Genomic DNA, 12,759 nt, shown 5'->3' on the forward strand with positions numbered 1-12,759 from the left:
CCAAAAAGTGATCAGAAAAGCTCTTATAGGGCTGGTGCACACCAGAGAGGTTCTGGAGCATTTTAAAAAACGCTAGCGGTGTGAAAACTGCTTGGGTAATGTATTTTAATGGGCTGGTGCACACCAGAGCTGTTCATTTTTTCCACAAACGCAAACTCGGGGGCTGCAGCATTTTTTAGATTTCTGAGGAATTTCTGCCTCAATGTTTAAGTATAGGAAAGTGGAAAACCGCTCTGAAAAATGCTAGATCAGAGCGGTTTTCCCAGCATTTTTGTTACAGAAGCGGTTCAGTAACAGCTTTACTGTAACAATATATGACATCTGCTACACAAAAACGCTCCAAAAAACGCTAGGCATGTTTAGAAAATCTCTCTAAACATGCCTAGAATTGCTCTGAAAATCTGCTTCAAAAGCCTCTAGCGTTTTGCGGATCTGCTTGAGGCTTTTGGTGTGCACTGCTCATTGTGTGTCTGAGCCCTGAGGGTTTCAGTGACTGACAGCTTTTTTTTTTCCAGGCCCAGATCACTTACAGTGTGTAATGAATTTATATAATTCAGTCATTGTTTACACTTGTAAATAGATCAAAGCCTTAGTGAGTGTGTGAGGGGGGGGTGGGCCGGGAACCTCCACCCCTATCCTGTGCTGAAGTAATTAACAATGCCTCCTCTGCTTCCCATTCATCTCCATGTCTGAATAACACAGGTTTGCCCTCCCAGGTGCACAGGGGGTTAAGGTTGCTCTGGCTGCTATGGAAACGGCAGGTAATTTCAGGGAAAGGACTACAATTATGTAAAGGTGAAACTCAAAAAATTAGAATATTGTGCAAAAGTCCTTTATTCCAGTAATTCAACTTAAAGGATGAAACTAATATACAGTGGAGGAAATAATTATTTGACCCCTCACTGATTTTGTAAGTTTGTCCAATGACAAAGAAATGAAAAGTCTCAGAACAGTATCATTTCAATGGTAGGTTTATTTTAACAGTGGCAGATAGCACATCAAAAGGAAAATCGAAAAAATAACCTTAAATAAAAGATAGCAACTGATTTGCATTTCATTGAGTGAAATAAGTTTTTGAACCCCTACCAACCATTAAATAGAATCTGTATTGTTAAAATCGCACAAAAGTAAACATACCAGTGCGTTAGGGGACATCTCCTATTACCCTCTGTCACAATTTCGCCGCTCCTCGCCGCATTAAAAGTGGTTAAAAACAGTTTTAAAAAGTTTGTTTATAAACAAACAAAATGGCCACCAAAACAGGAAGAGGGTTGATGTACAGTATGTCCGCACATAGAAAATACATCCATACACAAGCAGGCTGTTTACACCCTTCCTTTTGAATCTCAAGAGATCATTTGTGTGTTTCTTTCCCCCTGCAGTTCTCATGCATTGAAGTTTCAGGCTGCTCGTTTCTTCCTGCAAACAGCTTTGCCCTTGTCTGTAATTCCTAAGTATGTGAAAGCCCAGCCAGCTCAGAGGACGATTTATCCAGCTTGTAAAAGATAAGAGAGAAGAGAGAAGCTGCCCTAATCTAAATAATACACAGGCAGTGTGCATAGAGGGGCCTGGAAGGGGGAGTTCATAGCAGAACTCAACACTGAAGAACTTGGCAGCCTTCCAGACACAGGCCGACAAGTCTGACAGGGGAAAGATACATTGATTTATTACAGAGACTGTCATAGTAGAAAGTGCTGCAGTAAGCCAGAACACATTAGAATAGCTTTTGGAACTTGTAGGATGATAAAAAACAGGATGCAATTTTTGTTACGGAGTCTCTTTAAGAGTTCTGGCTCCCACAGAGTGGTTAGACACTTCTACTCAAATAGTCACCCTCATTAAGGACACCTGTCTTAACTAGTCACCTGTATAAAAGACACCTGTCCACAGAATCAATCAATCAAGCAGACTCCAAACTCTCCAACATGGGAAAGACCAAAGAGCTGTCCAAGGATGTCAGAGACAAAATTGTAGACCTACACAAGGCTGGAATGGGCTACAAAACCATTAGCAAGAAGCTGGGAGAGAAGGTGACAACTGTTGGTGCGATTGTTCGAAAATGGAAGGAGCACAAAATGACCATCAATCGACCTCGCTCTGGGGCTCAACGCAAGATCTCACCTTGTGGGGCGTCAATGGTTCTGAGAAAGGTGAAAAAGCATCCTAGAACTACACGGGAGGAGTTAGTGAATGACCTCAAATTAGCAGGGACCACAGTCACCAAGAAAACCATTGGAAACACATTACACCGCAATGGATTAAAATCTTGCAGGGCTCGCAAGGTCCCCCTGCTCAAGAAGGCACATGTGCAGGCCCGTCTGAAGTTTGCCAATGAACACCTGAATGATTCTGTGAGTGACTGGGAGAAGGTGCTATGGTCTGATGAGACCAAAATAGAGCTCTTTGGCATTAACTCAACTCGCTGTGTTTGGAGGAAGAAAAATGCTGCCTATGACCCCCAAAACACCGTCCCCACCGTCAAGCATGGGGGTGGAAACATTTTGCTTTGGGGGTGTTTTTCTGCTAAGGGCACAGGACAACTTAATCGCATTAACGGGAAAATGGACGGAGCAATGTATAGTGAAATCCTGAACGACAACCTCCTTCCCTCTGCCAGGAAACTGAAAATGGGTCGTGGATGGGTGTTCCAGCACGACAATGACCCAAAACATACAGCAAAGGCAACAAAGGAGTGGCTCAAGAAGAAGCACATTAAGGTCATGGAGTGGCCTAGTCAGTCTCCGGACCTTAATCCAATAGAAAACCTATGGAGGGAGCTCAAGCTCAGAGTTGCACAGAGACAGCCTCGAAACCTTAGGGATTTAGAGATGATCTGCAAAGAGGAGTGGACCAACATTCCTCCTAAAATGTGTGAAAACTTGGTCATCAATTACAAGAAACGTTTGACCTCTGTCCTTGCAAACAAGGGTTTTTCCACTAAGTATTAAGTCTTTTATTGTTAGAGGGTTCAAAAACTTATTTCACTCAATGAAATGCAAATCAGTTGCTATCTTTTATTTAAGGTTATTTTTTCGATTTTCCTTTTGATGTGCTATCTGCCACTGTTAAAATAAACCTACCATTGAAATGATACTGTTCTGAGACTTTTCATTTCTTTGTCATTGGACAAACTTACAAAATTAGTGAGGTGTCAAATAATTATTTCCTCCACTGTATGAAATTGGAACCCTTTGCAGGTGTTTTGGATGAATTAGCTGATTAGAGTCTGACACTCTGCGCCTAGAATAGAGAACATTTTCACAATATTCTAATGGTCTGAGATTTTGATTTTGGGGTTCTCATAAGCTGTAAGCCATAATCATCAAAATTATAACAAATAAAGGCTTGAAATATCTCACTTTGTATATAACGAGTCTATTTCATATATTACCGTATTTTTCGGACTATAAGACGCTCCGGACTATAAGACGCTCCGGACTATAAGACGCTCCGGACTATAAGACGCTCCGGACTATAAGACGCACCTAGGTTTAGAGGGCAAAAACTAGGGAAAAAAATATACTAAGCCTGGTGAGTCTATAGTGCAGGGACGTCTTTTGGAACTTTTCTCCCCACAATTATGTATTCATTGTGCCTCTTGTGTACCCCGTGTCCTCCTCTGCCCCCTGGTGTCACTCTGTGTACTCTGGTGTACCCTTGTTAATCTCTTGTAAATTAGACAGGCTGAGCAGAAACCATTAAAGAGACTCTGTAACTTTAAAAAGATCCCCTGGGGGGTACTCACCTCGGGTGGGGGAAGCCTCCGGATCCTAATGAGGCTTCCCACGGCGTCCTGCGTCCCACGGGGGTCTCGCTGAAGCCCTCTGAACAGCCGGCGACAGGCCCGACTGTAATTTCAATATTTACCTTTGCTGGCTCCAGCGGGGGCGCTGTGGCTGCATTCAGCTCGGAAATAGACGGAAATACCCGATCTCCGTCGGGTCCGCTCTACTGCGCAGGCGCCGGAGACTTGCGCCTGCGCAGTAGAGCGGACCCGACGGCGATCGGGTATTTCCGCCTACTTCGGAGCCGACAGCCGTCAGAGCGCCTGCGCAGGAGCCAGGAAGGTAAATATTACGTCACGGCTGTACGGAGGGCTGCAGCGAGACCCCCGAGGGACGCAGGACGGCGTGGGAAGCCTCATTAGGATCCGGAGGCTTCCCCCACCCGAGGTGAGTACCCCCCAGGGGACGTTTTGCCGTTACAGTTCCTCTTTAATGCATATTCTGCACTTCCCAAAGTAAATAAGAGGCAGCTTCACTGGTAACCTGTGGCTAGTAGCTGTTTATTTTGATCGTGGAGGTACTGTGCGCTTTATACACCACTTGCAATGTATCAAAGAAAGCTACTCAGGAATGATAAGGAAACATCTACCTATAACTGCTGTCAGAGTGACAGGTTCAGCTAGTGTAAAAAGAGGAAGAGCAAGACGACAGAAATAGACAGGAACTATGAGAAGAAGTCAATAGTGCAGTATATAGTGCCTTATCTGTATATAAAATCTTTTGATGTAACAAGATGTAGCGTGACTTCCATCTATGTCAGCATCTCCCCTTTGGTGACCCAAGCTTCAGTGTATGCCATTCTCCATACTTCCCTTCTTAATTAAAGCCCATATGGCCTCCCTCTGTTCTCTGGTGTCCCCGTCCTCTTTCTGCCGTCTTGTGTCCTGGTACATAGCGCTACTTGCAGCAGCCACATGCTCCAATCAGTGGAAGTGACAGGGGCCATCTCATCTACTAATCAGGCAGGGGATGGGGCTGCCGGGTCCTCTTGTGCCACCATCTTCCTTCTCTGCTTAACTAGAGCACGTGTCCTCTCTGGTGGTCCTGTCGGTGTCCCCGTCCTCATGCCGCCTTCCTATGCCCTGGTACATACCGATACTTGCTGCAGCCATGCGCTACGATCAATAGGAAGTGATAGGAGCCATCTACGAATCAGGCGGAGGGCGCTGCCCCAGACCGCCAATCACAGCTGCTTACTGCTTGCTGCCTTTCTAATAGGAAGCGCTGGTCTCGAGGGCGGGATCAAGGCTCGTGCACGGAGTGCAGAGATTGGTCCCAATGAGGGAACCTTGATCCTGCCCACGAGACTAGTTCTTCCTATTACAAAGGCAGCAGCAAGCAGTAAGCAGCTGTGATTGGCGGTCTGGGGCAGCGCCCTCCGCCTGATTGGTAGATGGCTCCTTTCACTTCCTATTGGTGGCTGCCTCAATTATTGGTATGTACCAGGACATAGGAAGGCGGCATAAAGACGGGGACACCGACGGGAAGAACGGAGTACATCGGAGAGGACACGTGCTCTAGAATGGAAGGGAAGGAAGATGACGGCACAGGAGGACCCAGAAGCCCCCGCCCTGTGTGATTGGTAGATGGCTCCTATCACTTCCCACCGATCGGAGAGCGTGACTGCAGCAAGTATCGGTATGTACCAGGACATAGGAAGGCGGCTTGAGGATGGGGACACCGGAGTACATGGGGAGGGCACATGGGACTTGAAGACACAGCAAGATGGGGGATGGAGGACACACATAGGTGCCGGTCCACATATTATTCGGACTATAAGACGCACTGACTTTTCCCCCCCACTTTTGGGAGAGAAAAAGTGCGTCTTATAGTCCGAAAAATACGGTAGTTTCACCTTTTAAGCTGAATTACTGAAATAAATGGACTTTTGCACAATATTTACCTGTATGTAATACAACAGTTACACATTTTCTGGGAGAAGTAATTATAGTTTCAAGATGTGTGTGTGTGTGGATGGGGGGACCAAAGTGCCTGGAGGAAACCACTGAACTGTAAACACAGGGATGAGATAGAAACTGTTGCAAACAGCATCCTGAGTGGACCCTGTGCTGCAAGGTTAGAGCCAACTAGGCAAGAGCCTAATGCTGGGGATACACGGTACATTCTGTACCGTGTATCGGTCAGCTGATCCAGCCAGCTGATAATATTCAGCTGGCCCGATCATGCCGCTAGACCCTCGCCCGCTCGATCCGCCGGCGGACAATGGCAGGGAATCGAGCGCTGATAAGGAAGCGCCGGCGGGGACGAGCGGTAATCGATCCGCGCGGACGGGCGGGGACGCGGCTGGGGTCGATCCGGCGGCTGATCGAGCCGCCGGTCGACCCGTGTATTCCAGCCATAAGGCATGAGAGAGGCCAGGAGACTAGCTGACACCACTTCAGGCTAAGCTCACCTTACCAAACAACCCCTGTAGCAATCATGGGCAGCCAAAGCTCATATCTTCCTTCGGGCCCAATTTGCTATAATACACCTTTGCTGCTGAAGCCTTGTACACATTCTAGACGCTTCTCGGGCGAGGCAGTCAGTCGAGGGCTGCCTCTGCCAAAAATCTAGTGCGTGTACAGCAGTGCAAGGTTACCCCGCTTGCTCCATCGTGTGCCATGCCCGTAGCAACAGAAAGTGTTGCCAGCCTGTAGGTCAACAATGCATCTGTACAGAACTCAGCCTTGAATATCCAGTCCTGATCCCTGCGTACGTAATTGTACGTGTGTACACACCTCTGTCACAGAGGGACGGGCCACTGAGAACGATGGAGCAAGAGGAGTAAAGAGGAGAAAAACTTCCTAGGCCTGCACTTGGATGAGGCAACCTGGATCTGTTGGGGATGCATCGAGGGCCGCTGTACACACGCTAAATTCTCAGGAAAGGCCACTCGGGAAGGGCCGCTGTACACAAGCTAAATCCTCAGGAAAGGCTGCTCGAGAAGGGCCGCTGTACGCAAGCTAAATTCTCAGGAAAGACTGCTCGGGAAGGGCTGCTGTACACAAGCTAAATTCTCAGGAAAGGCCACTCAGGAAGGGCCGCTGTACACAAGCTAAATTCTCAGGAAAGGCCGCTCGGAAAGGGCCGCTGTACACAAGCTAAATTCTCAGGAAAGGCTGCTCGGGAAGGGCCACTGTACACAAACTAAATTCTCAGGAAAGGCCACTCGGGAAGGGCCGCTGTACACAAGCTAAATTCTCAGGAAAATCCGACCTGACTGTTGAGTAACATCTGGCCTGTCTACAAAGCTCCTGTGCAAAGATGACTGATGTATGGCAATATGGCAGTCCACATCCACAAAACCAATCGAAAAATAACACTTATTGAGCTTGATTCACTAAGACACATAGCATACCTTATCCGAATTATCACGCCTTATCAGAGATAACATGCCTTATCAGCGTTAACACGCCTTATCAAAGTTAACACGCCTTACCAGAGTAGCACAGCAAGCACTACAAACTTTATGTCTGCTAACTGGCAATGACGAGAGCTCCACTCATCCTGCCCTGAGTCCCTGCGGGTTCCTAGAGCTTGCTATGCTACTCTGATAAGGCGTGTTAACTTTGATAAGGCGTGTTAACTCTGACAAGACATGTTAACTCGAATAGGGTGTGTTATCTCAGATAAGGCGTGCTAACTTGGATAAGGCATGCTATATGTCTTAGTGAATGAAGCCCATTGGTTTCTAAAGCCCAAGATTGACAACTGGATCAAAGTCATACCGTAATAAAAGACAGGGCGATTTTTATCTTCATCGCCACCAAAGAATCCTTTCTCTCCTCTTTTCCTCGAGAAGCTGAAGGCGGTGATACAGGTTGCATAATATGTGCTAAGTATGGCATAGGGCGATCTTGAAAAGGTGGGTTTGAGGGCTTGTTTGAAGGTGCTGAAGGATGGGACGAGACTGATGGGTGATGGAAGGGAGTTCCAGAGAGTGGAGGCAGCTCTTGAGAAGTCCTGCAGTCTAGAATGGGAGTGGGAGATGCGTGGGGCGGTCAGGAGCAGGTCGCTGGAGAATAAGAGAGTGGATTTATGATACATTTGTCACTGTAAGTACATCTACCAATTCTGTATCACGTACCAGTGTCTACATTTTGTGTATACCACTGTCTGTATTCCTGTGTACCCCATATTTTTTTCCTAGGCTGGGTTCACACTACAAGAATCAAAAACTGATTCTGTTTTGTTACATTTAAGCATCAGTTCCGTTCCCCGATGCCACCCCCTCTGTTTACCCATCAGCACCTGCGCGGACCATCTGATTTGGAATTATCGCAGCCTAGTGTAATGATGGCTGATTACTGTACTGGCTAAGACTTCAGACTTTGTTTATCTAGTGCCACACAGGAACTGTCAGGGATTATAGGGATGGAGTTTTACCAGACATTTTCCTTTTTTTTAGTTTTACAGTTCCCCGGAGTGATTCTTTAATGAAACAATATCCGCTGCCACTGCGACAGTGATAATCTCCTCCATCTATAGATTAACCCCCCCCCCCAGCAGCAGATAATAAAGTTCTGCTCCTAGCTGGCCCCAGGCACACAGCACAGCAATCTTCCGCAACGAGGTGAGCTCAGTCTATTGTAAAATGAATATATATTGATTTTTATTTTTGGCAGTGATACGGGATGCAATTACCACCCAGATGTTACCATCCCTCCCGGCCGATATAATAACAGAGAGGCACCCACTTATTTCAGGTGAAAACTCCGCAGAGCCCCGGAAGCATTCATGTTTTGGAATACAGGTGAAACGCGAAAAATTAGAATATTCTGCAAAAGCCCAACTTAAAAGGTGAAAGTAATAAATGACATAGACTCATTACATGCAAAGCAAGATATTCCAAGCCTTTGTTATAATTCTGATGATTATGGCTTACAGCTTATGAGAACCCCAAAATCAAAATCTCACACTATTAGAATGTTGTGAAAATGTGCAATATTCTCAGCTCGAAGTGTCAGACTCTAATCAGCTATTCCATCTAAAACACCTGCAAAGGGTTCCTATTTCATATATTAGTTTCACCTTCTAAGGGCCAGTGCACACCAAAGAGTGCTAGCGTAATCGCAAACGCTCAGCGCTTTTTGAAGTGATTTTTCAGGGCGATTCTAGGCATATGCCTAGTGATTTTCTAAGGGCTCTTTCACATTAGGGCAGACTTTCTGCGTTAACGCAAACGGAAGCCGTTTGCGTTAACCAAGGTAAGATGAAAGTCCATAGACTTTCATTTTACCTTTCACACTCGACGCTGCGTTTCGATGCGTTGCGGTTCCGACGCACCCGGGCGCAGTTTTTCCTCCAACGCACGCGCGAGCCGGCGTTTTCCGTCGGGTTTAATTACCAGCTACCGCCGCTGATTGCGTCGCACCGCAGATACCCGACGACACGACGCAGGCAGACAACGCGTGCAGGAGAACGGCTCCTGTTCGCGTTGTCTGATGTGAAAGAGCCCTAAGCATGCCTAGAGATTTTTGGAGCGTTTTGGTGTAGCGTTTTTATTTCTTGTTACAGTAGAGCTTTAACTGAACAGCTTCTGTGCTGGCGCTTTTCAGAGCGATTCTCCACTTTCCTATACTTAACATTGAGGCAGAATGACCTCAGAAATCAGAAATCAGCATAAATGCTGCAGGACCTGTTTGCATTTGGGAGAAAAGCAAGTCGCTCTGGTGTGCTCCATCCCATTCAAATACATTAGCCAAGCGCTTTTTCAAAGCGCTAGCATTTTTAAAAACGCTCAGAAGCGCTCTTAACCTCCTTGGCGGTAACCCCGAACGCAGGAGGTTTTCTCAGGCCCTGCTGGGCCGATTTGCTTAATTTTTTTTTTTGCTGCACGCAGCTAGCACTTTGCTAGCTGCGTCAGCACACCGATTGCCGCCGCCCCTCGCTCGATCGCCGCTATCCGTCGCACAGCGCCGCCCCCCGCCCCCCCAGACCCCGTGCGCTGTCTGGCCAATCAGTGCCAGGCAGCGCTGAGGGGTGGATCGGGACTCCCAATGACGTCCCGACGTCGGTGACATCATCCCGCCCCGTCGCCATGGCGACGGAGGAAGCCCTCCAGGAAATATTGTTCTTTGAATGGGATTTTCTGATCGGAGATCGTCGAAGGCAATCGAAGCGGGCGGGGGGATGCCGCTGAGCAGCGGCTATCATGTAGCGAGCCCTGGGCTCGCTACATGATTTAGAAAAAACAAAAAAAACTGCTGCGCTGCCTCCTGGCGGAATTTTTTAGACCGCCAGGGGGGTTAATGTGCTCCAGCCCTAAGTTGAATTACTGAAAAAAATGGACTTCTGCACAATACTCTAATTTTTTGAGTTTGACCTGTATGTAAAAGATTCTCTTTGCGATCAAGCCTGGATGGAGGCACTTTTCACACTTCCGCCGTTGTGTGGCACAAATTTATCACATCGCAATGCCAAAGCAATATTAGCCCTATGGGGCTCTCACATTGCTCACGCTGAGGTGAGGCAGGTACAGACGCAGTAACGTAGTGCATGCAGAGCATTAACAGTACGGCGTGCACGTTTACCCCGGGAGTGAGGCATACTTTCCTTGTACTGTATGCCTCACTTCATGGTCGCACTGCACCGTTATCATGAACAATCGCATCGCAATGTAATGTTAAAAATAGGTTCTCAACAAGACAAGACAAAGAACATTTATATCGCGCTTTTCTCCTGGCGGACTCAAAGCGCCAGAGCTGCAGTCACTAGGGTGCGCTCAGTAGGCAGTAGCAGTGTTAGGGAGTCTTGCTCAAGGTCTCCTTACTGAATAGGTGCAGGCTTACTGAATAGGAAGAGCCGATATTCGAACCCTGATCTCCACGTATACCAAGAAGCCCCTCTGATGGGTCCAGGGGGTACTCTGGCTTGATATAATTGCTAGTGATTTGAAAAGCTCTTGCAAATGCAATGCTATGGGCAATTTATAAAATCACATTTCTCAAGTAAGATCACACACATAGCATTACATTAGCAAGAGCTTTTCAAATCACAAGCGCTTAAAGTGAACCAGAGACGAAGCACCCTTGTGTATTTTACCATAGAAATCAGTGGGAACATTAGAGAAAACATTTACCATGCTCTCTGTTCCATCCTCACTGCTAAAAGTGTCTGTTATCTAGCTGAGATAAGAATCCCGGACTGAGCATTGATTCTGGCTTTGCTATAATGACTCAGCTATAATGATTCCTGAGCAAAGCCAGCAGGGGGCAGGCTTGGACTTGAAGACAGCAAAGAACACAGTCTCAGCTATAATTATTCTGTAGCAAAGCCAGACCGACTGCTTAGTCGGGATTCTTATCTTAGAGGTGATAACAGGCAAATTAAACAGAGAACAATGTAACAAAGAGCAGATTAGGTGTTTACTGTCATGTTCCCACTGATTTATAAGGTAAAATACATGAGGTTGCTTCATCTCTGGTTCTCTTTAAAGGGATACTGTAGGGGGGTCGGGGGAAAATGAGTTGAACTTACCCGTGGCTTCTAATGGTCCCCCGCAGACATTCTGTGCCCGTGCAGCCACTCACTGATGCTCCGGTCCCGCCTCCGGGTCACTTCTGGAATGTAAGACTTTAAAGTCTGAAAACCACTGTACCTGCGTTGCCGTGTCCTTGCTCCCACTGATGTCACCATTAGTGTACTGCGCAGACACAGACCATACTGGGCCTGTGCAGTACGATCCTGATGACATCAGCGGGAGCAAGGACACGGCAACGCAGGAGCAGTGGTTTTCAGACTTTAAAGTCAGAAATTCCAGAAGTGAACTGGAGGCGGGGCAGGAGCATCGGTGAGTGGCTGCGTGAGCACAGAATTTCTGCAGGGGACCATTAGAAGCCCCGGGTAAGTTCAACTCATTTTCCCCCGACCCCCCTACAGTATTCCTTTAAAGGGAACCTGTACTGAGTAAAATTATTTAAAATAAACACATGAGGTAACTTCAAATGAACATTACATAGTTACCTTGCTATTAGTTCCTCTCAGAAGCTCCCCATTTTCTTCTGACAGTGATCGCTTTGAGTTCTGACAACATTTTGTCAGAATTGAAATATATCAGTTGCTGTCAGTAAAATATCAGTTGCTGTCAGTTATAGCTGAGAGGACAACTGATGTGCCAAGTAATGTCTATATTTTCCTATGGCTCAAGTGGGTGATATGACAGTTTAACAGTGTGCTGACCAGAAAGCTGTTATGGGGTAATTACCATTTTCAAAATGGAGGTCAGAGAATTCCCTTGATCACAGTAGACAAACAGTACACGGGAAAGGAGAAAGACATTGAGGAGTAGACTACATTTTCATTTTCAGTTCAGGTTTTCTTTAAGTTTATTCATTATGTTATTTTCACTACAGTTTCTCTTTTAACCTCCTCGGCGGTATGGACGAGCTCAGCTCGTCCATGACCACAGGAGGGCGCCGCTCAGGCCCCGCTGGGCCGATTTTTCCAATTTTTTTTTTAAACACGCAGCAAGCACTTTGCTGTGTTGGTCCCGATCGCCGCCGCTCGCCGCCGATGCACCGCTACCCGCCGCGTAAGGCCCCCCCCCCTGCCGCCGAGACCCCAGCGCAGCCTGGCCAATCAGTGCCAGGCAGCGCTTAGGGGTGGATCGGGACTCCGTCTGACGTCACGACGTCGATGACGTCATCGCGATCGTCATCATGGCGACGGGGGAAGCCCTCAAGGAAATCCCGTTCAGAACAGGATTTCCTTAGGAGAGTACGCGCCGGCGGCGATCGTACGCGATGGGCGGACGCCACAGGGAGGGGGGCATCATGTAGCTAGCGCTAAGCTAGCTACGATTTAAAAAAAATAAAAAAAATATATATATATATATATATATATAAAACTGCTGCGCCGCCACCCTGGCGCAGGTAATAAAATGCCAGGGTGGTTAAGCACACCTGAGGTGAGAGGGATATGGAGGCTGACATATTTATCTCCTTTTAAACAATGCAGATTGCCTGGCTATCCT

At 47.1% G+C, this 12,759-nt stretch overlaps 1 protein-coding gene across 7 annotated transcripts in view; it reads right to left on the reverse strand.

Moving 5' to 3' along the window:
* GSG1L2 (GSG1 like 2) overlaps positions 1 to 12,759 on the reverse strand; it is a 348,027-nt gene that overhangs the window by 284,068 nt on the left and 51,200 nt on the right. For 4 of the 7 annotated variants that reach the window (XM_068264185.1, XM_068264186.1, XM_068264184.1 and 1 more), the window contains exon 2: positions 7,514 to 7,800. The exons of 2 other annotated variants lie outside the window; for them this stretch is intronic. In XM_068264185.1, the coding sequence (XP_068120286.1) occupies positions 7,514 to 7,800 (287 nt within the window). The remainder of the gene's footprint in view (positions 1 to 7,513; positions 7,801 to 12,759) is intronic. One more of the 7 variants, XM_068264181.1, reaches the window with a different exon arrangement.

This window comes from Hyperolius riggenbachi, chromosome 12 (genome assembly GCF_040937935.1).
Source record: "Hyperolius riggenbachi isolate aHypRig1 chromosome 12, aHypRig1.pri, whole genome shotgun sequence".
NCBI lineage: Eukaryota > Metazoa > Chordata > Amphibia > Anura > Hyperoliidae > Hyperolius > Hyperolius riggenbachi.